Here is a 24756-nt window from a genome sequence, read left to right on the forward strand (position 1 = left end):
AATAATGCTATAGGGTGTGTGAGTAAATTGCCAACATGGAGGGTTTTTCTTCCTGAGAAATAGGGTCAAGAGTCAGAGGAGGAGGGGCGAAAAGTAGACTAAGAGGGCAAATATGTTTTGGAATTACTTGGTAGCAAAAGGTTTTGCAGATGCTTTATTGCAAGATTTTTCAGAGACTTTAATATTCTAATTTTGCATTGGAAATCTCCAAGAGAGAGCCATAGAATGAAGCATTTCCCATGCCTATCTGATCATGGAAATTTTTTTTCTGTGGGGAATCTCCTGGATCTATTATTCTATGGAACAATATTTGGGAAATTGTCTTAGAGTAACTTCATATCTTCCCTCTTTCCTGGAGATTTTGTCTTTTTACTCCTCTAGTTTTCTCCAAACAGCCACCTGCCTAAGGCGGGTCCTATGTTATCATACCATTTTTGTTTCACCTATCTTGCAAATTTAGGCTATGCCTATATCTAGGATTTTCTAACTGGCTTATCTTGTATATATATTTAAAAAAAACAGTTTTGGAGCAGAGATGACTTCCAGAAGTGGCCTGCTATAATAAATATATGCTCCTAGGGGTTCACAGACCCAACTTTAGGTCTCTGTTCTACCACTGACTTGGTGTGTGTGACTTTACACAAGTCGCTTTTCCTCTTTGGGCTTCATTTACTCATCTGTAATATGGAAGAGTTAGAATATATAATCCCTAAGCTCTCTAAGACAAAAAACTCTGATATTTCCCTGGGGGTCCACAGCATCTGTGGAGGATTAGAGAAGTCCCTGGATTTGATGCTCTTCTTACTAATGGAAATGCAACTAGGATTCTCTTCCTAGTTCCAATAATTCCTTTTACTAAAGGAAAGAGGAATGGATAATGGATGTTTTCAAAGGCTTTGGGTTTGGACACAGCTGTTTCATGAAGGAAGCTGAGGTTTCCACTTGATGGGTGTCTTGTTTCAGAGGCTTGTAAGCATTATGGGGAAGAAGTTGTTCTTTTCACCAGCCATATGAAATTGGCATCTGGGGGTGAGGAAAATGCTGAGGTTTTAACTATGGACTTAGCGGGTTGGTGGTGCAAAGCAAAAGATTCTTTGTTCACTTTGTGTACAATTTTGACTTCTGTAATCAATTCATAGGGGATCGTGATTAAATCTGAGCTGAACTTGGGGTTGCATTGTAACCGAAAATAGCACATGTCAGCTTCCATGGAGAGTGAAGAAGTTTATTTGACATTAATTACATGAAGGAAAGGAAGCAATGCTGAACTTGGCCCAGAACACGTCCTCTCCAGGTAGATTAATTTAAAGGTATATGTCTGTGTGAACATATACAGACAGATAAACACACACAGACACACACAGACACACTTACACACCTCGTGCCTATTCCTGCTTGAGGAGAAATACTTCCTTGTTTTTACCCCACCCTATGTTTTAGGAAAGGACCAGGAGATAAAGATGACCTATGAAGAATAAAACTACTCCAAAGATTTTAGGATTCTAGGAGGTGGAAATCTTTGAGGGTGATATCCATACTTTGGAAAGAAGGGGAGCTCTTTATCTCTGTACCCACAGTCCCCTGAGAAAAAAAGAAAGATTCCTTATTTTTAGGTTTCTAATTGACCCAGGAAGAGTCATCCAGATAGATATGGCAGGAAGATTAGGAAGAGAACAGAAAGAAGTTGAGTACTGTTTTACCAAAGATCAATTGTGTTCTTGTGAGCTCACTGCTCAAATCAGGTAAGGGTAGTATGGATGGGAAGGAGAAAAAACAAAAAAATCAAAGGTGCTATCCATATTTCCAGGGTCCCAACTATCTCAACTAGTCTAACTTCAATCGCTTTTCTTAGGTCCTTGAGAGAAGACCAATATGACCAAGATTGCTATTATGTTTAGATATTTATTGAGCATCAAAAGGGTATGAGAACACTAGACTCACAGTGCAGGAGCAGAACTGAACTTTGGCCTGTTACATGATAATCTCAATTAAAAGCTATCTGGTACTAGACAAAGGAAAGTGATCCTGAATCTAACTGGTCCCCTGAGCTGGCAGAGCTGAGCATCCCTCTGGTGGTAAGAAGTCAAAATTCATTGGTGTCTAGAGGCAAGATGACAAAGTACTAGTTATATGTGAAATTCCCTCTGGTGTCTGGAGAGAAGCAGCAGAAGCCACAGGCAGGGATACTAGAAGGGCCTAGAGCCTGACCAGTAGCAGTCTTGCTTGAGGTGCATATGACAGCTGCTTAGGCCAAGGGACTCCAGAGTTGGCAGGAAAGATACATTGGACAATCCAGGAAGAAAAAATATTAGGAAAAGGGGTCATGCAGAGTGCTGGGACTGAGTAGGCAACCATGTTTATAGACCCTTGCCGAATAGGATACTTTTAGCAGACACCCTTGCCCTTAGTGGTCGGATGCTCATAATTCCGGGGAACTGTGTGCAGCAAGCGAGTGTAGTCACCATTGACCTGGGCGATGATCTGGTACTCCTGGCCTAGGCAAGGCTCATCAGAATAGTCGTTGCCCAGAGTCTGGGAAGGTGGATCTTCACTGGAGCAGCCACTTGCGAAGATGGCCACCCTCATGGATTCACCAGAGTCACTGGCCTCCCTGGCATGCACCCTGTGGCCAAAGAACCCAAAACCCATGAGAAGAAATTTGAATCTGGGACCCTGGTTTCCCAACTTTCTGCCCCAATTCTTGCCAACTGATCCTTAGGCACTGGCCACCCAGGGATTATAGAGGTTGGGTGAATCTGAATTATTTTGTGTTTTCATTGGGCCAGGACAGAACCATAGGAGGTGCTTCAGAAAGGGAAGAAAGTTGTGCCCTCACCCTGACAGCCTCTGGGCTTAAGATTGGTACTGTGCCAAACCTCCTTTCCTTTATGCCAGTAACCAAAAATATTGAGAGCAAAGAAGGGGTCAGAAGATACAAGAGGAGAGGGGCTATCTTACCTGGCCACTTCATATACATGCTCTAGAAAAGAAGGAAGAATCAGGTCAGAAGTCTCCATGGGGAGTGGACAAGGGCCAAGCATGGACCTTGAGTACTCATCAAAAGGTGAGGGAAGGGGAAATTGAAAGGGGCATCTCAATATGTCTCAGCCTTCCAACAAATGGGAGCTGTTGGGAAGATGAGTTGAAATACAGGGATGCAGATTTCTCAGGGAAAGGAAGAGGAAGCCTACTTGATCACGGTTATCTTTGGCAGTTTCTGACTCTGGACAGTGGGTTGGAGCAGTTGATTGGTGTGGCAGAAGGAGGAAAAAATGGACTGGACCCATTATCCACCTAGGAATCTTGCCAAAGATCCATAGAGCGTCTTTGTGGGAAGCCATTCAGAGCCCAGGCAAAAGGAGCTGAATTAATATGATGCCCAGGACCATGGCTTGAGCCATACCCAGATACATTCATCCCACACTACACCCAGGAAAGATCCTCAACTAGGTCAATATTGCCCCCTAGTGTATGTGATGGAGAAGTAAGTACATTCCTTGCAGGCTTAAAGGCTCTACAGCCTGATATAAAGATAGATGTCTCTTGAGACAGCATTTTAGGGGCTTATAATCGTTCAGGTATGCAACCAGGACTGTAAACACAGCAAAGCAGACTTGGCATTGCATCCCACAGGTCTTTGCCTTGTGATAGAGTCCTGTATTTCCACATCTTGCCTCCCCAATTGGCATAGTAACTCCCATACTATATAGTCCTTTTCACTTTGATATACCTAGTACATGGTACATAGTAGGCACTTGGTAACTACATATTAAATTGAACTGATGCCCTAAGTCTGTCTCCCTTATAGAGAGGTAGAAAGCAGAAATTCTGGGAAGGCAATTCAGAAAGGAAAAAAAAATCTAAGGACATCAGATGTATGGCTTATGTGCCTACTTGACCCCAGTGGCTAGAAATGAAATGGAATGGTGGGGGTTGATAAGATAGACCAGAAGCACATTACAGAGGGCTTTTAATGGAATACTACATTTTGACCCCTATCTCCTAAATCATGGACAGTTGTTAAAGGGAAATACTCTAATATGGTTACAGTTTATACCCAATCTCATTGAGACTATAATGAATGTTTTTTCTTTTAGTACTCCTGGTATTTGTAGCCATTTAAGATATCCCCACTTTCAAGTTTAGTCTCAGGGGTCATAGCCATGGTAATTGGCCAAGACCAGAGCTTATACTTGAGACTCAGGTGAAGGAGACCCTATTCTCTTCTTTGGTTTGAGAGATCCATGGGAGAAATCAGGCTATTTGGGAGTAGAATATATTACAGAGAAATAGACACATGAATGCTAGTTAAAATGGTTAGTGCAGCAGGAATTGAGGGGTAGTTAGGATTTACTCAGAAATCAACATCCAAATTATCTTTTTTCTCCTCTGTTGGCAAATAGTTGTTAAATGGCCCTGACAACTATGCCATAATCATGTCAGTCCTCAGCTTAAATTGTTTGTGTGATTTTTATTGCCTTTGCAAGATTTAGACTAGAAAGTCCAAATTCCTTAACCTGTTACTCAAGACCTTCTATAATTAGGAATAAATTTTTCTTTTTCCCCTGTATTTCTCTATTACTCGGCTATATGAATTTTCTTTATTGATGACCTCACTCACAGTTATCTTTTAAGATTTTGCCCCTTTACACATGTAGTCACTCCCTCCTGGAATATTGCCCCCTTCCAAATAGTTTTCATCCTCCAAGGATGAGTCTAAGTCCTGCCTCCTTCTGAAAGCCCTTGTCAATTACTCCTACTAACTGACTCTCCTGTCCTCTGGATCCCTTTAGCATTGATTGTCTTCCCCAGGCTTTGAGTCCATAGCCTTTATAGCTATGTATTTTTATTGATAAACTTCATGATTCATAATTCTATTGGTTAAATTATAAGCAACTTGAAGCCAAAGAATGTGACTTCTTTTCTTGCATCCTCATGAAAAACCCATTAGGTAGATGCTGTACTAGGTTGGGTATCAAAGTTTTGTGAATTAACTTTCATAAGTTGTATTCTCATTTTTGCCTTGCATATCTTTCTCCATGGACCCCTACCCTCACTCTAAAACTATGCTGGGGACTCTTTGAAGTGCCTACCATAGTACCTGATACAGACTTTATGCTCAACAAAGCTGAATTAGTGAATGAATGGGCAAGAGCCACCCCATCATACTCATCACTCACCCTGTTGGGATGTCTTCCGACAGAGCATAATATACGTCAGGGTGATGACCATTATACAGCACAAGGAAATGATGAGAATGATGGCAAAGATAGGCAGTCCTTTTCCTAGGAGGCAAAACAAGACAAAGTGGTATCTGCTTGAAAACAAATCCAGAGAGACAGACTGATGAGCCCAGAGCAGCTCACATTTCTTTCTTTTCCATTTCTCATTTTCTCCTATTTTGTTGTTGTTGTTGTTGTTGTTGTTGTTGTTGTTGTTGTTGTTGTTGCTATTTCTTGGGCCGCTCCCGCAGCATATGGAGGTTCCCAGGCTAGGGGTCGAATCGGAGCTGTAGCCACCAGCCTACGCCAGAGCCACAGCAACGCGGGATCCGAGCCGGGTCTGCAACCTACACCACAGCTCAAGGCAACGCCGGATCGTTAACCCACTGAGCAAGGGCAGGGACCGAACCCGCAACCTCATGGTTCTTAGTCGGATTCGTTAACCACTGCGCCACGACGGGAACTCCCTCTCCTAATTTTCTTAGCTAGCCAGAGGGACAAACAAAACCCCAGGCCCACAAGAAAGACTTGAAAGAAGCTAGAGATGCCATGTATAAACAAGATATTTCAGAGTAACTTGTTGGTGGCTGATTGGCCTGGAAATTTGAGCCAGTCCTCTATGCTTTCCATAGGGCCAAGACAAGAGGTTTTTCACCTTTTTTTTAGAGTGGAGAAAGTAGTACTATGACTTCCCAGCTTCACAAAAATGCTACTTTATTGAGATTCTGATCAATTATTTCTAGCCACAAGGATTCCTTTCTTCACATTGTCTGGACAAGTACCCAGGTTGCTTTGTCCTCAAAATATATTTCCACTGATTCTCCTTGGTTACATATCCCTATCAGACCCAAGATGAAGGAAACCATTGGAATAGCCTTCCAGTCCTGGATCTGTTATTTATGTGCTCTATGAATGTGATAGGCAGAATAAGGGTCTTTTGAAGAGGTTCACATCCAAATCCCCAGAACCTGTGGGTATGCTAGTTGACATGTAAGAAGGAATTAAGATCGCAGATAGATTTAAGATTGTTATTTAGTTGACATTGAGATGGGGAGATTATCTTGCATTATCTGGGTAGGCTCAATGTCATCACAAAGGGTCCTTCCAAAGTGGAAGAAGGAAATGGAAGAGGTGGTCATAGTTAGAGAAAGACTTGAGGATGCTATATTGCTAGTTTTGAAAGTGGTGGAAGGAGGTCAAAAGCCAAGGAAAGATGGTAGCTTTTAGGAACTGGAAAGGACAAACTAATTATCTGCCAAAGCCTCCAAAAAGAACACAGCCATGCTACAACTTGGTTTTAGCCCAATGAGTCAGATAATACATTTTTTTTTTCTGCACTAGCAGCATATGAGGATCCTGGGCCAGGGATCAAATCCGAGCCCCAGCTGTGACATATACCACAGCTGGGCAATGCCAGATCCTTAACTTACTGTGCCAGGTGTGGGACTGAACTCACACCACTGCAGAGACAATGCCAGATCCTTAACCCACTGTGTGCCACAGTGGGATCTCCTGTTTGTGTTATTTTAAAACATTAAGTTTGGGGTAATATTTTTGCAATCATAGGAGAATAAATATAATGACAGTGGTTAAATTGACTAATGCCTTAGTTTCCCCATACATGCAGTGAAAAGATTGGATGATGTCTAATTCACTTGTAGCTACAATGTTCTGAATCTATAAAGGGGGTTCAGGGAATATGGATGAGTAGATAAAGGAATCCCAGTGTCCTTAGGATTTTCTACTGCAACTGGTTTTGTTTTCTCCAGACCCCAAAATAGTATATCCTAGAAATCTGGCATCATACAGATGAAAGGAAAATTCACTGTTGGAAGGTGTCAAGTAGTGAAAAAATTGATAGAGGATATAGGACATGTATCCAAAATCTGAGAATTCCCATTCCTCCGGGAGGTATCATCTTATCTTCCCAAACAATCTCTCCAAGAGTTATCTTCTAGCTTCCCTTTTCCATTAAAACATTGCCCTGGGAGAGGCATGGAATTATGGAAGACTTGAAGCCAGAGTTGGCAATGCAAACATAGCACACAAAACAAGTTTGAGCTATGACCAGAGACATCCAAGAAGCTCTGTAGCCAGGAAGTGAGAAAGGCATTAAGAAGTCCACCATCATCGATCCCTGGCCTTGCTCAGTGGGTTAAGGATCCAGCGTTGCCGTGAGCTGTGCTGTAGGTCGCAGACATGGCTGGGATCCTGCGTTGCTGTGGCTCTGGCATAGGCCGGTGGCTACAGCTCTGATTAGATCTCTAGCCTGGGAACCTCCACATGCCATGGGAGTGGCCCTAGAAAAGGCAAAAAGACAAAAAAAAAAAAAAAAAAAGAAGTCCACCATCAATGACACAAAATCAGAGGATGAGACCAGGAGTGAGTCATCAAAATATTTAGCACCAATCAATCAAAAAGGATGCCTACTATACACCTGGAATCTTAGAAGTCCCCATGTTATACTAGGCATCAATACTTTTGTTGCCGGGCCATTGGGTGGTCTAGAGAATACTGAGGGATGGGCCAAGGCAGCCCAGGTGATAATGGGAAGCTTAATGGTTAAGGAAAGCATCTAATCATCAACTAGTATAAAAGTTTTTCATTGTTTTAACAATCAATGCAGTCATATTAACACATTCCAGCTAACAGCTCCATATGAATCCCAAACAGCTTATCTTTGGAGTTTGGATTCCTTCCTTCCTTCCTTTCTTTCTTTCTTTCTTTCTTTCTTTCTTTCTTTCTTTCTTTCTTTCTTTCTTTCTTTCTTTCTTCCTTCCTTCCTTCCTTCCTTCCTTCCTTCCTTCCTTCCTTCCTTCCTTCCTTCCTTCCTTCCCCCCTCCCTTTCTTTCTTCCTTTCTTTCTTTCTTCTTTCTGCTTTATAGGGACACACCTGTGGCATATAGGTTTCCAGGCTAGGGGTCAAATCAGAGCTGCAGATACTGGCCTATGCCACAGTCACTGCCACATTAATGTGGGCTCCCAGCTGTGTCTACAGCCTATACACAGCTCATGGAAATGCTAGATCCTTAACCCACTAATAGAGAACAGGGATCAAGCCTGAATTCTCATGGATACTAGTCTTGTTTGTAACCCACTGAGCCATAACAGGAACTCCCTGGGGTTTGTATCTCTGAGACTTAGGGATTCGTGAAACATTGGAAGTATCAGAAAACAGCTGCAGCCTTCTTGATGAGCCCTGGAGAAGAACCCAAGCATTGAAGCCTTGTCACTACACTTACCTGTCCCAATGCCTGAGAAGACTGGCTGAAGTCATGGTCCCATTCTTATTCTTACGTAGAATGTTTAGGAAGTATATTATTATGGTAACATATAACTTTCTAAGAAAACATCTATAATTCTCATTAACCCCACTCTGACTTTACTCATCCCTGGATTTGTATCTTTACCTTTCCATCCTATCCACCTTACCCATCTCCAGGGTCTTTGACCATAGTTTGACATATAGGAGATAATATTCTGCTGAGTTGAATGGTATAGAAAAGTGCATATAGTGGGAGGTTTCAGTTGCAAAGTTCAAAGACAAAAAGGAGGGGTAGAAATCCTATCATTGCCCTTACCTGGACCAGTACTGGTCTTCTCAATGTAGCCATCCATTTCAGTGGTCCAGACCCAGGATGAGTTCACTGTGGATGTTGCTATGACAACAGAGTATTAGGATCAGAGGCCTCTCTTCCAGTTAGGAGCTGTGAGGCGGAGGGTGCTGCAAAGTTTGAGGACTTTCTATGGGTATCTGTGCTAAGCTTTCCAGAATTCCTGGCCATGTCATTGACCACTATTACTATAAAGTGAGTTTTCTTAGTTTTTCACTGTTGATGGTGGGAAGGAGGTCCGCCTAAGGCCATAGAAGGAAACATACCAAAAGTCTGATAGCGAGTCAGACTAGAAGCAGAACAGGAGTCACAGTTTTCTCTTTTCTCACTTTTCCTGTGAGATTATTCTAATTCCTTTCTTTTCCTTGGAAATTTTCACAAAACAGTATGTATATTCATGATTCCACTTCTTCATGATCCATAAATCCCTACTATATTTCTTTTATTTTATTCTCTTATTTTATTCCTTTATTACTATTTTCCCTCTGCAGAACCCAGCAACCTCTTATTACCCATTTAATGCCATTAGGCCTCCTCCCTTGGCTTCCAAAACACCATTTCAAACCTTTCCTAATCCTACAAAATCCTAGTAAAACTCACCTTCCAAGGGTGATTGCATAGTTGGAGGTGTCTTAGTCTTGGCTTCAAGTGGATTTGAGGAATCTGCAAGGAAAAGGGAATTCAGTCAAGGACCCTGGCACACTTGAGTGAAAGTCAAATGCTCTAGGGAAATTAGGAAGTAAGTCCAGACAGATCCATACTTGGACCTATCTCAACACTTCTTTCATGATACGGAAAGTTGCATGTCATCTATTTATTCTTCATACCATTCTAAGGCAGAATTCTTAAACCAGGATATACAGATCCTCAAGCAATGCTCAGGTGGAGTTCGGAGCATCTTTTAATTTGGACGAGGGAAGCATTTTGTTTTTACTAAGTTCCAAATGAAATTTAGCTATTAATTCTTTTGAGAGGGACTTAGAAGTATTAAAAGAAGGCAGTTGTGGTGAAGAGAGTGTAAATGGCAGATTAACGATCTCCAAATATTTACGTCTTTACAAAAGCAATCAAATAACTGACAAAATTTTTCATAGTTAACTTTTTTCCTTCATATTTTAGGAAATTAGCCAAAGGTTTGAATCAGCCCAGCTAGTAATTATGGAATAAAAACACCCTAGTCTTATTAAGAACAGGAAAAAGATGTAGTATGTATACACAATGGAATACTACTTAGCCACAAAGAAGAATAAAATCTTGCCATTTGTGACAATATGGATGAACATTGAAGGTATTATATTAAGTGAAATATGTCAGATGGAAAACAGATGAATACTATATGATTTCACTTATGTGTAGAATCTAAAATAAATAAGCAAAATAGAAAATATTTCATAGATAGATCAGATTAGCAGTTAACAAATGGGAAAAGAGTTTGCATCAGGGGTGGACAAAATGGGTGACGGGAATAAACCATATGGTAATGGATGGTAACTAGGTTTGTGGTGGTGATCACTTTGTCATGTACATGGATACCAAATCTAGTGTTACAGGTTATAATGCTCTACATCTGAAACTTATGTAATAAAATTCTTTTAAAGAATTTTAAAAACCTTCAATTGTATTACATTTTTGAGATGGCAGTACTGGCCAAAGCAATCTATAGAATCAATTTGATTCCTATCAAAATTTCAATGACCTATTTGCAGAAATGTAAAAACTGACACTTAATTAAGGATCAATATAGTTCCATAAAGAATTGCAAAGGATCCTAAATATCCCCACCAAAAAAAAAATCTTGGATAAGAAAAACAAAATTGCAGGACTCACACTTACCATTTCAAAACTTATTACATAGTTACAGAAATCAAAAGAGTATGGTACTGATATAAATATAGACATAAAGATTAGTGTACTACAACTTAGAGTCCAGAAATAAATCTGTATATATATTTATATTTATTGTCTTTCTTGTCTTTTGAGGGCTGGATCTGCAGCATATGAAGTTTCCCAGGCTAGGGATCTAATCAGAGCTATTGCTGCCAGCCTATGCCATAGCCACAACAATACCAGTTCCAAGTCTCATCTGCTGCCTACACCACAGCTCATGGCAATGGTGGATCCTTAACCCACTGAGCGAGGCCAGGGATCAAACCCAAAACCTCATGCTTCTTATTTGGGTTTGTTTCTGCTGTGCCATGACAGGAACTCCAAAATCTGTATATATTTGATCATTGTTATTTGACAACATTGCCAAGATAATTCAATTGGGAAGCGCAGTTTCCTCAAATAATTGTGCTGAGACACCTGGGTAGCAAAAGAAAGAAATTGGGTCCCTACCTTATATCATACACAGAAAAAGACTCAAAATGGATGAAAGACCTAATAATAAAAGCTAAAACTATTAAACTCTTAAAAAATGATAAAAGTAAATCTTTATAACCTTGACTTTTGTTTTGGGTTCTTAGGTATAACACCAAAGCACAAGCATCAAAAGAAAAAACAGAAAAGTTAAGCTTCATCCAAATTAAAAACTTTTGTACATCAAAGGGTATTATCAGGGAAGTGAAGAGCAACCTATTGAATGGTAGAACAAATTTTAAAATAATATATATGGAGTTCCCGTCGTGGCACAGTGGTTAACGAATCCGACTAGGAACCATGAGGTTGCGGGTTCGATCCCTGGCCTTGCTCAGTGGGTTAATGATCTGGCGTTGCCGTGAGCTGTGGTGTAGGTGGCGGACATGGCTCGGATCCCGAGTTGCTGTGGCTTTGGTGTAGGCTGGTGGCTACAGCTCCAATTAGACCCCTAGCCTGGGAACCTCCATATGCCACAGAAGCGGCCCTAGAAAAGGCAAAAAGACAAAAATAAATAAATAAATAAATAAATAAATAAATAAATAAATAAATAAATAAAATATCTGAAAGAGTCTAGTATTCAGAACATGTAAAGAACCATTACAATTCAAAAACAAAAAGGCATACAACCAAATTTTTAAATGTGCAAAATATTTGAATAGGTGGTTCTCCAAAAAAAAAGCATAAAATGACCAATAAGCACGTGAAGAGATATGCAACATCATTTATCATTAGGGGCATGCAAATCATAACCACAATGAAATATCACTTCATATCCACTAAGTGTGATATAATTTAAAAAAAACAGAAAATAAGAAATTGGTGAAGATATGAAAAATTATAACCCTCATACATTGTTGATGGGAATGTAAAATAGTGCAGTCACTTTGGGAAAGAGTTTGGCAGTTACTCAAAAAATTAAACATAGAGTAACTATTTGACCAAGCAATTACATTCTTAGTGATATACATAAAAGAACTGAAAAAAATATGTCCACATGAAAACTTTCACAAGTTCATATAGCAGTGTTACCTACAATAGACAAAAGTAGAATTGAATCAAATGCCCATCAACTGATGAATGTGTATTATATCTATGCAATGGAATCTTGTTTGGAAATTTAAAAATATAGTACTGGTACATGCTACAGCATGGGTGGACTTTGAAAATATCATGCTAATTGAAAGAAACCAGACACAAATTTCACATATTTATGGTGCAATTTATATGAAATACCCAGAATAAGTTAATACATAGAAATAGAAAGCATATTAGTATTTCAAGGGGCTAGGAAAATGGGGAATGGCAGTGACTACTTAGTGGGCACAGGGTTTTCTTTTGGAGTGATTAAAATGTTCTAGAGTTACATGATGGTGGTGATTGTACAACCATCTGAAGCACTTAATTGTATACTTTAAAATGTTGAGTATTATAGTGTGTGAAATATATCTCAATAAAAAGAAAGTTTCAGTGAAAGATTGATAGAATTTCTTTTTTTTTTCCTTTTGTCTTTTTAGGGCTGCACCCACGGCATATGGAAGTTCCCAGGCTAGGGATCCTATCGAAGCAGTAGCTGCTGGCCTACACCACAGCCACAGCAACAATGGATCCAAGCCACATCTGTGACCTACAGCACAGTTCACGGCAATGCCGGATCCTTAACCCACTGAGTGAGGCCAGGGGTTGAACCCTGCAACCTCATGGTTCCTAGGTGGATTCTTTTCCATTGTGCCATGATGGGAACTCCAAAATTGACATAATTTCTTTAGGCCTAGAAGGAGGAAGAACATTGCAGACAGAGGGAAGAGCATGTTATGTTTCAGATGTAGAGGGATATTTTAAAAGATAAAGCTGAATAAGTTAGGAACTAATGGAATTAAGACTTTGTTCTTTGGTAAAAGCGTTCATGGGGAGTAACAGAATGCTTTTGAGGAAAGAAGTTTACATTGCCCAATCTAAGATTTGGGAAAATAATTCAGACAACAGTATGGTGGGGTTTTGGAAGGAATGGCATATTTTGGCCTTTCATTGACAAATATTCATTAAGTGCTTGCTGTGTGCCAAGTACTTTGCTGAACTACAGAGAACAAGTCATGGATTTTATATATATCTAGTGATATAAAACAGATATTCAATAAGTGTTGTATATGTTGATGGTTTGGTGAAGATGGATGGACATGGGGAGACGACTTAAAAGGCTGTTGAAATTGTTCCATAAAAAGATGAAGAAAAGCTATGAAGTTATGGGGAAAGAAAGGAAGAGCTTAATATGAGAAATTATTTAGTAAGTGAATTCAAAGAATATAGTGATCTTGATTTTTTAGAGGTGAAGGAGAAGGAGGATTCAAAGATACTGCTGGATATTCTAACAGGTTTGAGGAACAGGTTTGGTGGGTAAAAGCTAAGTTTAGTTTTATACAAGCAAGCTTAGAAGTGAATCTGTCCAGAGGTAATCAGACACTGGGATCTGGCACTAAGGAGAAAAATTTGGGATAAAATTATTCATTTGAGTGTCATCAGCTTAGAGAAGATATTTGAAGTCACAGAAGTGAATAAAATCCTCATATGTGAAATCTAAAATATGGTACAATTGAACTTATCTACAAAACAAAAACAGACTCTCAGACATATAGAAGAGACTTGTGGTTGCCAAGGGGTAGGGGAGGGATTGGGTGAACTGGGAGTTTGGGGTTAGGAGGTACAAATGATTACATTTAGAATGGATAAGCCATAAGATCCTATTGTATAGCACAGGGAACTATATCAAATCTCTTGGGATGGACCATGATGAAAGATAGTATGAGAAAAGTATATATATATACTCACACAGACACAGACACACACACACACACACACACACACACACACACATGACTGGGTCATTTTGCTGTACTGCAGAAACTGGCACATCATATATCAACTATACTTTAATAAAAATGGGGGAAAAATAACATACCTTTAAGAACATTTACAATCAAGGGATAGTGAAGGAAGAGACAACAAAATTGTCTGAAAAGGATCAGTCAGATAAGTCTTAAGAGAACCAAGAAAGATGTGGAGTTGATACTAGTGGTTTAAAGGGCTTGATGAGAGAGTTCCCATTGTGGCACAGCAGAAATGAATCTGCCTAGGAACTATGAGGTTGCAGGTTCGATCCCTGGCTTCACTCAGCAGGTTAAGGATCCGTTGTTGCCAAGAGCTGTGGTGTAGGTTGCAGAGGCTACTCTGATCCCGCTTTGTGTGGCTCTGGGGTAGGCCAACAGCTGTAGCTCCAATTAGACCCCTAGCCCGGGAACCTCCGTATGCTGTGGGTGAGGCCATAAAAATAAATAAATAAAAGACTTGATGAGGAAGGAATGTTCAACAGACCCAACTACTACAGAGTTGTGGAGGAGAATGGGTGTGAATAGAGAGATCTTAGGCTTTGGTGATTTAGAGGAAAGGGATGATTCCATTTTATAAAGTTTTGTTGTGCTAAATTGGAAGGAACAGTGAAAACTACTCCTCAGTAGGTTGCTAGTAGCCATTGGAGAGAGATGGAGTGGCAGATGGAAAGAAAGATTTTTTTAGAATAGCCACGTATATATGTTATTTATATATATATGTATATTAGGCTTACAATGATATATTATACATATATACATACACTTCAGGCTTATGTAGAGGATAATGGGTGAAGTAGGGAGATGTGTGAAGATAAGAAAGGTACATCTTACTCTGAGCCAAGAGGTAATGGGGAGGGAAATATCAAGGCAGAGAGGGGTGGTTAATAGAATTCAAATCTGAGGGGGCTGGTCTGGATCTTCTCAAATAAGGGGGGAGATGACCTCTTCTTCTGGGAGCATGGCTGAGGACATGAAATAAAGCAGAAAGTGTTCTGAATTGCTTCTACAAGAAGCAGGACATAGATGAGAAAATTAATTGGCAACCACCACGGGGACAGGCAGTAGATATACAGAGCATGAAAATAAGTGGTATCAATGCATCTCTGTGAGTAGTATTTAGCAGTCAAAAGTTGTGAGCAAAGACATGGCACACAGAGCCATCCTAGAAGAGAGGAACAGCACAGAAAGTGAGGTGGAGGGATGAAGGGCTGAGAGCTATGTAAGACAGATATGAGATAGGGGGCCAGACTCATGGGACCAGGTTGAGATGAAGAAGGAGGCAGGTAGAAGAAGCTAAGAAAAAGTAGCTTGGCTTAGAGTGAAGAGAAGGATGGAAGGTTTAGAGTAACTACTCTGAGCCTCGATTACCTTATTGGTCAGTAAAGGACAAGTGAGCACTGCCTAAAAGCCTTGTTATGTGTAAGTACAGATTGTGATAAGGAATAGACAAGTTGACTGGTTATGAGTAAGGTCCTGCCCAGATGGGCTAGGGATGAACTCACAGAAAGGTGAGAATGTTCAACTTGTCTCTTTATAAAGTAAATATTCTTAGACTTTCTGGCTGTGTCCTGCTCTCTCTGCTTGACCAGATTGCCAGTTCTAAGAGAACTGGGCCAGTGTCCATATAATTTTCTCAGAGTAAGACTGCCCTTGTTTTCCCCTAAACTAACAGACCAAAACCTATAGCACAGATATCCTCACTACAACTTAACTTTGGGAAACAAATTCCTGAAAGCAAAACAGGAGTCGCAAACCAACATCAATCTCCTAACTCAAGTAAAAGGAGCCAGTTTGCTCACTTTCTTTCTACAGAGATATCCTCAGAGAATAACTTTCAGGTAGTTATAAGAATAGTTTCCTATAAGCAGGTAGTTCTTAACATATTTGGGGCAATGGAAAACTTATTAGGATAAATGTCTTCCTTTCCAAGGAGATTTCTGGAAAGGCAACCAGATTCACTTCAGCAAACACTGGTGGGCTGTTCCTTTAAATCCCAGCCTACAATGTTTATGTATACAGTTTATAGAACCCCTAAGATAATACTGTAATAAACAGTCAAACTCTGATTAACCTGAGTCAACCAGAACTTGCATTTGGCTTTAGGGAAAAGGAAGGGACAAATTAAAGAAACTATGTAGAGAGCTGGCCTTTACTTCATAAAGCAAAAACAAACATAATCAACCAAAAAATAACAACAGAAACCACACTCAACAAAGCACAGCAAAATAAACAAGCAAAAATCATCCCAAAGGGTGCCTAGGAGCTGGTATAAGTTCAACCATGAGAAGCAATCAGACATAATGAAAGAGCATTAAATCTGAGTGCAGATCCTGCCTTGAACTTCCAAGATGTGAGCCCCTGTGCAAGTAGATTTTCCTTTCTGAAATTCTCAATTTCCTCTTCTGTAAAATAATAATAATGACAGCTATTTCATGAGATATTTATGGGATTCAACGAGAAAATATGTCAACATTTTGTGCTGTATCTGGAAAATAAAGGTACCTAGTAAATGTCACTTTTCCCTTTACCATCTACTTAACCTAAAAGGTGTTGCCTCTAGCCCTTTTGTCCTCAGTCCAGGATCTTCTTCCTTGTGATTGAACAATTTAGGCCCCCCTCTCCATCCTTCCCCAACCTCTCTTCTCTGTAATAAGGGCATTATCCTCATGTATTTCCCAAGATAGTACATTGGGATGCTCACCAGGAAAGAGAGTTGCTCACCTTTGACGACAAACTTCACAGTGTCACTGTGCTGCTCAGAGCCTACCCGACCCTTGGCAGTACAGAAATAGGAGCCCGAATCGGTCACCACTGCTGGCTTGAAGAGCAATGTACCCAAGGCTCCTATCTTGATGGGTGCTTCATTTTTAGTCTGTTTCTTGTACCAAGCATAACTGATGGGAGGAGAACCCTGAGCCTGGCATTGAAGACTAATCCTCATTCCCTGGGGTACTGTGAATCCGTAGCCACTGCCAGTTGTCACCGTGGGCTTGGAAACAGAGACTGCAAAGGGAAGACAAGAAAAGAGGCGCTGGGAAGTTATAATATGGGAACACAAGTCTGAGTCATCCCTGCTGGGTCTAGGGGTATGGATTATCTGCAAAGGGAACTAAATGGGACTCCTGATTTCAGAAGGAAAAAGAGAATAGTATAATTTAAATAGAAAGAGCTTCTTTTGGAAGATTAGGTCCCATTTTGTATTATCTAGGGTTTTATATTATCTGGAGTTAAAAAAATCAAATGACTGAAACAAAATACAGATTTTTTTGGTTCAAGTGGAGTTTTTTGATTATGTGAAGTTTTGGATTGCCAGGGTCAGATCTTTGTAAAATTGTTAAGCTAGCAAGGTTTATCTGGGCTAATCCATGCATCCCTTTTCCCAGAGCTTCTCTGCCAGCATCTATCCAGTCTCTAATATCCTAATCAGATATGCTAATTTTTATGCATTTTAAGATTCAGAGCCCAATGAAGCAATAAAGCTATGGATGTTGGAATTTCTGGGACATGTGAAGGGGTAGAGATTTGAAGGCCAGAAAGCCTTTCCAACCTTTATTAAATTCTGCCACGGAAGTGATTACCCTGAGGATACTCTGCCTATCCACTTCCTCTGATTAGCACATACAACTAAAGAGAGACTATATACAGGTAAACAAAGTTCTTTGTGTTTCTCAGAGTTTTCTAGGATTAACACACACAGTGACTCACGTTTCTGGACATGGAGTTCAATGATCTTATCTCTCACGACTTGGTTGCCATCAGGGGTCTGCCAAGTGACTTCACAAGTATAGTGGCTCTGGTCATCCATTTCCAAGGTATTCAGTTGGAGTGAAACATCTCCTGGAACCTCATGGTTTACATGCAGGCGGCCCCGATACTTTGCCTGCTGGATATGGTCTCCAGAGGAGTCTCGTAGAAAGACGGTGACTGGGTCTGAGCCATGTTGTACCAACCACTTTACCAAGACTTGTGTATAGCCTTGCAGAGGACCATAGGTGCAGGGAATATTTACATCCCCTTTCCAAGGTCCTGTCACACTCTTAGGCACTTCCAGGATTGGATGGCCTGAAGAGGGGGAAGAGAGAAAGGAAGCAGACACAGATGACACACCCACCTGGGATCTGGAATGGCCATGGTAGAGTCTAGTGGCTTCTGCAAAACATGCACTTAACTTATACTTTCAGATTACTCACGACATTTTGTTGTCTCCAGCCTTCATGTCAATCAGAACCAGTTCTCAGAAGGAAAGCCCTTAATGTTGTTTAGCTCTTTTGAGTTTCAAGTTCTTTTCCCATCATTGCCTTGCTTAAGATGATCCTGGGTGAGTCACCTTTCACCATGAATGGCCCATTTTCTCCATATATAATGTAGAGAATCTGAATGGAAAGATCTCTAAGAATTCCACAAACTTTAAGCCCAAGAAAATAATCTTTCAATATTTTCCAAAAGAAGAGTGGGGGCAAATACTGAGCAGCTTGGTCTGGGCTATTTTATTGTATGTAACTATCTATCTGGAGGAATGTGATTGCTTCAAGGTCCAGAAAGAAAGGGTTATCTGCCCTGATTATTTCCCATTGCTCCCTCAGAATGGCTCAGTGATCAAATCCTTAGACTAAGGTTTTTCTCTGGAGGGGAAGAAGGAAGGCAAAGGACAATTCAGATGGTGGAAACTTGTGTGAGATGCATTCCTGTTTAACAAAATTTATTAATGAGTGATTAGTATTAAACCTGTAATTTGTAACCTGACTTATTTTTCTGATTTCACTCCTTTCTTTTTTTATTTCCCTTTTAATATCTCTGAGTTATCAGCAAAGATATATTGGAAAATTTCATCCTAATGGGGAATGGAGAAGAAAATTTCTTGGAAGGGAAAGATTCTAAGTATAATCCTAAAGATGACTGTGGTAGGGATGGTGGTAGGACTAAAGATGATTGCTTCTTGGATTGCTGAGGAGGGAAACAAAGGGGAAAAAGTTGGGGATGTTGAGAGCTATCACCTTCCATCAGCAATTTCCATCCATAACTTCGTATTTTGAGGAAATTGTGTTTTACGTATCTGGGGTCAGGAGTAAGTGATTTTATTTAGATATGTATTTATATCTATCATAGGAGAGGTAGTTTCAAAGTGTGAGCTATTACTTAGTAAAAGCTTTTAAAGTAGCCCAGGATTCCCAGTCTCAGTCAAACAAATGGAAGGTGGGGTGGGGGTATGTTTAAAAACCCTGAAACTCCCAGAATGTATTGCCAAGTACCAGGGCTTCTATCAATGGAACACTAAAGTTTAGTCTTTGGCCTTTGCACTCACCAGGGAGTCTAGTACATAAGCAGCATATTTTGGACAAGATAAAAGCATTGAATAAAAAAGAATAAATAAACATGAGTCCATGTTGCTAGATCCAGCAATACTCTTTGGGGAATTTCAGACTGTGCAGGGAGAAAGATTCAGATCCACAAATGGGAGCACGATATAGGTGGATTTTGGTGTGCTCTAAAAATGATGTTTTGTAGTTAATCAGCGCTATGATGGACTGAATGGTCTAGGGCAAGTTCTTAGCTTTGTTTAGGTCTTAGCATTTTTTTCTTATTTTATTTTATCTCCACAATACATCTTTTTTTCCTACTGTGCAGCATGGTGACCCAGTTACACATACATGTATACATTCTTTTTTTCTCACATTATCATGTATGATTAAGCAGGATAATGTGAGAAAAAAAGAATGTATACATGAAAGCATTATTTTTAAAGATCTCTTCCAATCTTAGATGGTTCAGTGCTAATAGACTTAATGGAAGCAGAAATTAAATAATTACATTTCTAGATGGTGGTGAGCTTTCACTAGGTGGTGAATTTCACTGCTATTGATAGTCCCTGTTTCTGTATGCATGCAAATATATCTTATTATTACCATAGACCCACATTTTTTTGTCACTTGCAAGCACAATATACCAGACTTAAGCTCCATGAAAACTATCTGGCCCTTTCAGTTTAATGTCTTCTTGTCCACTAATCTTTATGTAGCCTTCCCAAATCTCTCCCTTCTCCTCCTCTGAAAAGTATTCTCACTCCCTTCCCTTTCTCCCTTCCGGGGTGACAGAAGAAAAACTCTGCTATGAGGACAGCTCAGCAGCTAAAAATGCCTGTCCCTGCATATGTATGTCTTCCCTTTGACCTAGGGGGAACTGAAAGGCTTGTCTTGCATTACTCTCTCTCTGGGAGCTTTTGGGAATTCTCACATAATACACTCTGGTCTGTCAAAAACATGGACAGCCAGTCCCAATTTCTCAGCCTTAAAAGTCACATCTAGAAGTAGTTCAGGCTTGACTCTTCCATCCCAGAATAGGAGAGTGGGAAATAGTAACCGGGCATCCAAGAATGTCATATTTTCCGCTTTTACTTTGTTTTTCCCCTTTTCCTTTCTTCCTCCTTCCTTCCTTTCATCCATTCTTCCATCTTCCCACCACTACTACTCCTTTTTATTTTTGTTCTTCTATCCTTTTATTCCTCCTATTTCACCAGTAGCATGAAGAGAGAGAGAGTGTGTGGTGGCACGGGGTATCACAAAAAATAGGACAATGTACAGTTCCTCATGTATTCTGACCTCAAAAATGAATGTTAATGAAGGTAAAAAAAAAAATAATACCATAGGTTTGCACCTTCCAAATCTTTCTCTGATGCACAGAGAACCTAGAGAAACACTGAGTAGGAGCCTCACCTGGTGAGATCAGGAGGACAGTGAAGGACTGCATAATGTAGTAAGAAGAGTAACAACAATCTAAGTTTAAGATATGCCTTACCATATATCTTGATGTGTGACCTTGGGTAAATTGCTAAACCTGACTGAGCTTTAGGTCATTATCAGTAAAATAGAGGTAATAATATACCTTCCATGCATGGAGATAAAATGAGCTTATAGGTATGAAAGCACCTGGCATAATGGCTGGTAAACAGTGATTGTGGGATAAATGTTAGTCCTGTGCCTCAAGAGGAACTTTACATATTTGTCTTAATTCTTCTTATCCTATAGAAGTCCTAAATATGTCTTCCCCAGTGTGGACAGTTTCATTAGATTGGATCATTGTCAGTTTTAATAATGACCTAATGGAGAAGTCAGTACATGAGAAGGTAAGGAATTTTCTTTTTCAACCTGATGTGACCTACCAAGTAGCGGGTAGGTAATAGGTCATCCCTGGGTTATAGGGCAGCCAGAAACAACACTTCAGCAACAGGGATGGCTTGGCAGCCAATGTGAAATGGACAAATTAAACAATATTCCTGACTTTCCTGGACAATTGGGTAGGGAAAATCTATTTCAGGAAAGTCCCAACTCTTGGGGGATACTCTGCCTGCTATAGGTCCATGCAAATCATGAAATGGTGAGATACTTGGTACGACATAGCTTGATGCACCAGACAGGATAGAATTTGGAGACTTTCAGTATGGTATTGTTAGAAGGGCTTTTAGAAGCACTTAGTCCCATTCCCTTACAGTATATATGGACAAGTTGAGGTCCAGAGAGAGAAAAATGCTTACCCAATATCACACAGAGAGCAGGGAAAGAGCTGGGCCTGGTGGAATCTTTTAGATGCTACACTACCTTCTTAATTTTTAAACTGTGAATCCATCGGCCACAACTGAAACCAACAACCCTTTATCCAGGACTATTTGGTGTGGCTTAAGGGGTATTATCCTAAGGCCTGATAATATCCTCCTGACTACCTGAAAAATAATCCCCCCTTACGTCAGCTGCTTTCTGAGAAAAATTTCCCAGAACATCAGAGCCTAGCTTTCCTCCCTCAGGGAAGGATTGAATTTCCTTCAAGTATTGCATACCCTCAGAAGAAAGAAAAGGGTTTGACATTGACTCAAAGAGCTTTGTTGAAAAGGTTTTACCTTGAAAAAGAAGGTATAGTACCAAGCCCCTCTCTTGTCCTGGGATCAGGACTTAGAAAAGCAAAGGTCTGTGGTATGTGTGATGATTATAAAGAATGAAAAAGCCTAGTTTTGGGGGTGCAGGCCCCTTTATGAGGTCCATTCTGGGTCCTTTTTTAAAAAAATTTTCTTCTCTTATCATCAAAAAGAGGTTAAGATCTTTTGACGACACAACACCTCTGTGTCTGGCCTCTATCCCCATCTTGTGATTCCTTCTCAATAGAAGATTAGCTTAGATAAATAATTACAATGTTTATAAAATGCAAATGTTGGGACTTATTTTTATTATATTTATTTCAATATGTATCTTAGACCTAGATGCTTTTTAAAAAGTGAAGCCATAATCCTACAGAGCTGTCCAGCTGGCAGGGAATTTTGAGCCCAGCCAAGCTGATCTCCTCACTATATGGATGAGTTGGGGACACTGAGATCAAGGTAAACAGAAGGAGTTATTGGCCATTTAGTATGTTTCCAGTCTTGGGTTTGTGGTATAAGACCCTCCATATAAATGGAATACCTGCCTCCAGGTCTAGAGGACATTCACAGACAGTGGGTGGGGGGGATCCACATTCTCTCACACACACACACACACACACACACACACACACACACACACACACACACACAAATTGATTTAAATTTAACATTTATGAAGTGAATAGTCCCTTGAGCTCCAGTTCTGTCTTTTTAAGTCCCAGCTCAAATCGAGAGATTTGGAGAAGGTAGAGAGGTGCACTCTAAAATGTGTGAAAATATAGTTGTAGAAAGAACAATATTTTTAGGAACATTAAATCTGCTACTAATGCTTTGTGGCCTGGAGCAAAGTATTTTCCTTCTCAGGTGAGTTAATTCAATGTCTCTTCTAACTTTGAGGTTCTAGAATTTTCTGGATCACTGAGCACCAGGATAGGATGGCCTAATATGCATCAGTCATGGATAGCTGAGTTCTTTCTAACCACACAAAGAGCACCAAGCTAATACCTATCTAGCTTCTCCCTCTAATAAAATGAAATAAGCAGGGGTACGTCAAGGGTCCCTCCACCCTACATTGGGTATCACTTGGCTATTACTGAAGCATAGTTTCATAAAAGGCTATTCTGATTCTCAGGGGTATAAATGAGGATGAAGGAAGACCCCCACAAAATAATGCTACTATGGGATAATCAAGACCTCTTTTGGGGTATGTGTCCAGCATTAGGTTTCCACAAATAGCACAGACAAACTGGGGCATGTCCACAGGGAAGTGAGTTACCTCAGGAGGTAGTAAGAAGCCAAGTCCTGTGAAGAACAGTTGAAGGAACAGAGGCTGTTTAGCCTGGAGACAAGATAAAGGGGCATGGTTTCTGTCCTCAGAACCCTAAAGAGGTGTTACAGCATAGAGGGAGAAGATAAATTCCTTGTGTCTCCAAGATATAAGGCTGAGGTCTTTGAATGGAAACCACACAGTTGTGGATTTAGTTCAACACAAGGAAGAACTTTCTAACAGATGGAACTGCCTCTGGATAGACAAGATGTTTAGAGAAGTAGTGAATTCTCAGTCACAGTAAGTATGTGAATAGCTATTCTGAGCATTTTTTCATGACAGTGAAAGGTGGATATAGGTTATTTATAAGGTCTCATCTAGCTCTTGACAACATTACTTCTTGGGGGGGGAGGGATCTTAACAAGGATCAAAACCAAGGAGCAGAGGGCTAAAATATAATGGCAAAACTTCATGTGAAAGTCAATAGATAGAGGAGGGATTTGGGTGGCATTAGGCACATTTTTAATATCCATGAGATATGACAGTACTAGATAGTCATGTGGATGTTTTTTAAGAGAAGATCCTTTCCAATTTTTACCCAAACTTATTTCCTTCCTGGCTTCTTCAACATCCTTCAAACATATACTTCCCTTCTGCCCAAAACTGAGAGAATCTGGAACATTGGTTGAGAATACTTACCTACTCAGCAGGAGTAGGACTTCCTTGGTAGGCATTCAATCCCACCTCTCCCTCCACCCCCAGCCTTTGTCTATGCCAACAGTTGCTGCCAGGCTCCCTTTTGCTACCTTACCATAGGTGACCACCAGTAGGTGGCTCAGGAGCCGCAGGCCCAGTAAGAGTCCCATCACAGTCAGAGCGATTTCTGTCCTTTCTTCCAGCTTCCTGATGCCAAAAACACTTGAACTCCTGATGTCTGCCAGTGTCTGTGCCTGCCCACTTCCCTTTCTTCCCTATATCTCTTACTCAGACTCCCAGTCCCATCTCGCATTCCCCTTCCTTCTCTATTTCAGCAGAAGTCACATGAGCACACCCCTCCCTCCTCTACTTGGGTTGGAGGTTTTTAGCGTGAGTGGAGCAATTCATCCCCCTGCTAGAGCATTGACTTGACTTCTTCTGGATCCAATAGGGTTTCTGGCCTTTGATCTCCCAGGCTGTGTTTACTTTTTTTCCTCCACAAGATGAGGTTGAGGGATGACCTTTGGGGTATCCCTTTCCACTATGGGGGTATTTTTCTTTCTGTCGGATCCAGGTAGAAGAGATCAACTTTGCTGGCCTAGGCAATATTCAGCAGTCATGTTGTCAATCCCTATCTGTTCAGTCTATGTAAATAACCAGAGGTGGAGGTGGGTACCTATGGGCTTCAGAGTACAAGAGATTAAGTTTATAAAAGAGCTTTTTTATATAATAATATAAAAATTTACTTGGCATATTGTACATTTACTGGTTTATTTCTTTGTTTAAATAATTGGTAAACCAACAAATAAGGCTG

The 24756-nt window shown here is 40.3% G+C and overlaps 1 protein-coding gene across 7 annotated transcripts; it reads right to left on the reverse strand.

The window, feature by feature from the left end:
• Nucleotides 1–1204: 1204 nt before the first annotated feature.
• VSIG4 (V-set and immunoglobulin domain containing 4) lies at nt 1205–24240 on the reverse strand. Of its 7 annotated transcripts, NM_001244102.1 has the most exon segments (8): nt 1889–2623; nt 2959–2980; nt 5181–5285; nt 8804–8881; nt 9437–9499; nt 16798–17079; nt 17782–18138; nt 24058–24192. In NM_001244102.1, coding segments are annotated over 8 exon segments (1200 nt in total). In that variant the 5' UTR covers nt 24113–24192; the 3' UTR covers nt 1889–2385.
• Nucleotides 24241–24756: the final 516 nt, after the last annotated feature.

The sequence above is a fragment of the Sus scrofa genome, chromosome X, assembly GCF_054392235.1.
Source record: "Sus scrofa isolate SSC_HxYL_T2T_F1_AM1 chromosome X, Sscrofa_HxYL_maternal_Yorkshire_Landrace_v2.0, whole genome shotgun sequence".
Taxonomy (NCBI): domain Eukaryota; kingdom Metazoa; phylum Chordata; class Mammalia; order Artiodactyla; family Suidae; genus Sus; species Sus scrofa.

What these genes read in the sequence shown, in the direction of transcription:
- VSIG4 (XM_021079406.2), bottom strand. Translation starts at nt 24,112, where the DNA reads ATGGGACTCTTACTGGGCCTGCGGCTCCTGAGCCACCTACTGGTGGTC. An exon ending in CCTACTGGTGGTCACCTATG is followed by an intron (nt 18,139 to 24,057) that starts GTAAGGTAGCAA and finishes CCCCCTCTTCAG; the next exon opens with GCCATCCAATCCTGGAAGTG. An exon ending in TATGCAATCACCCTTGGAAG is followed by an intron (nt 5,286 to 9,436) that starts GTGAGTTTTACT and finishes TTTGCCTCCTAG; the next exon opens with GAAAAGGACTGCCTATCTTT.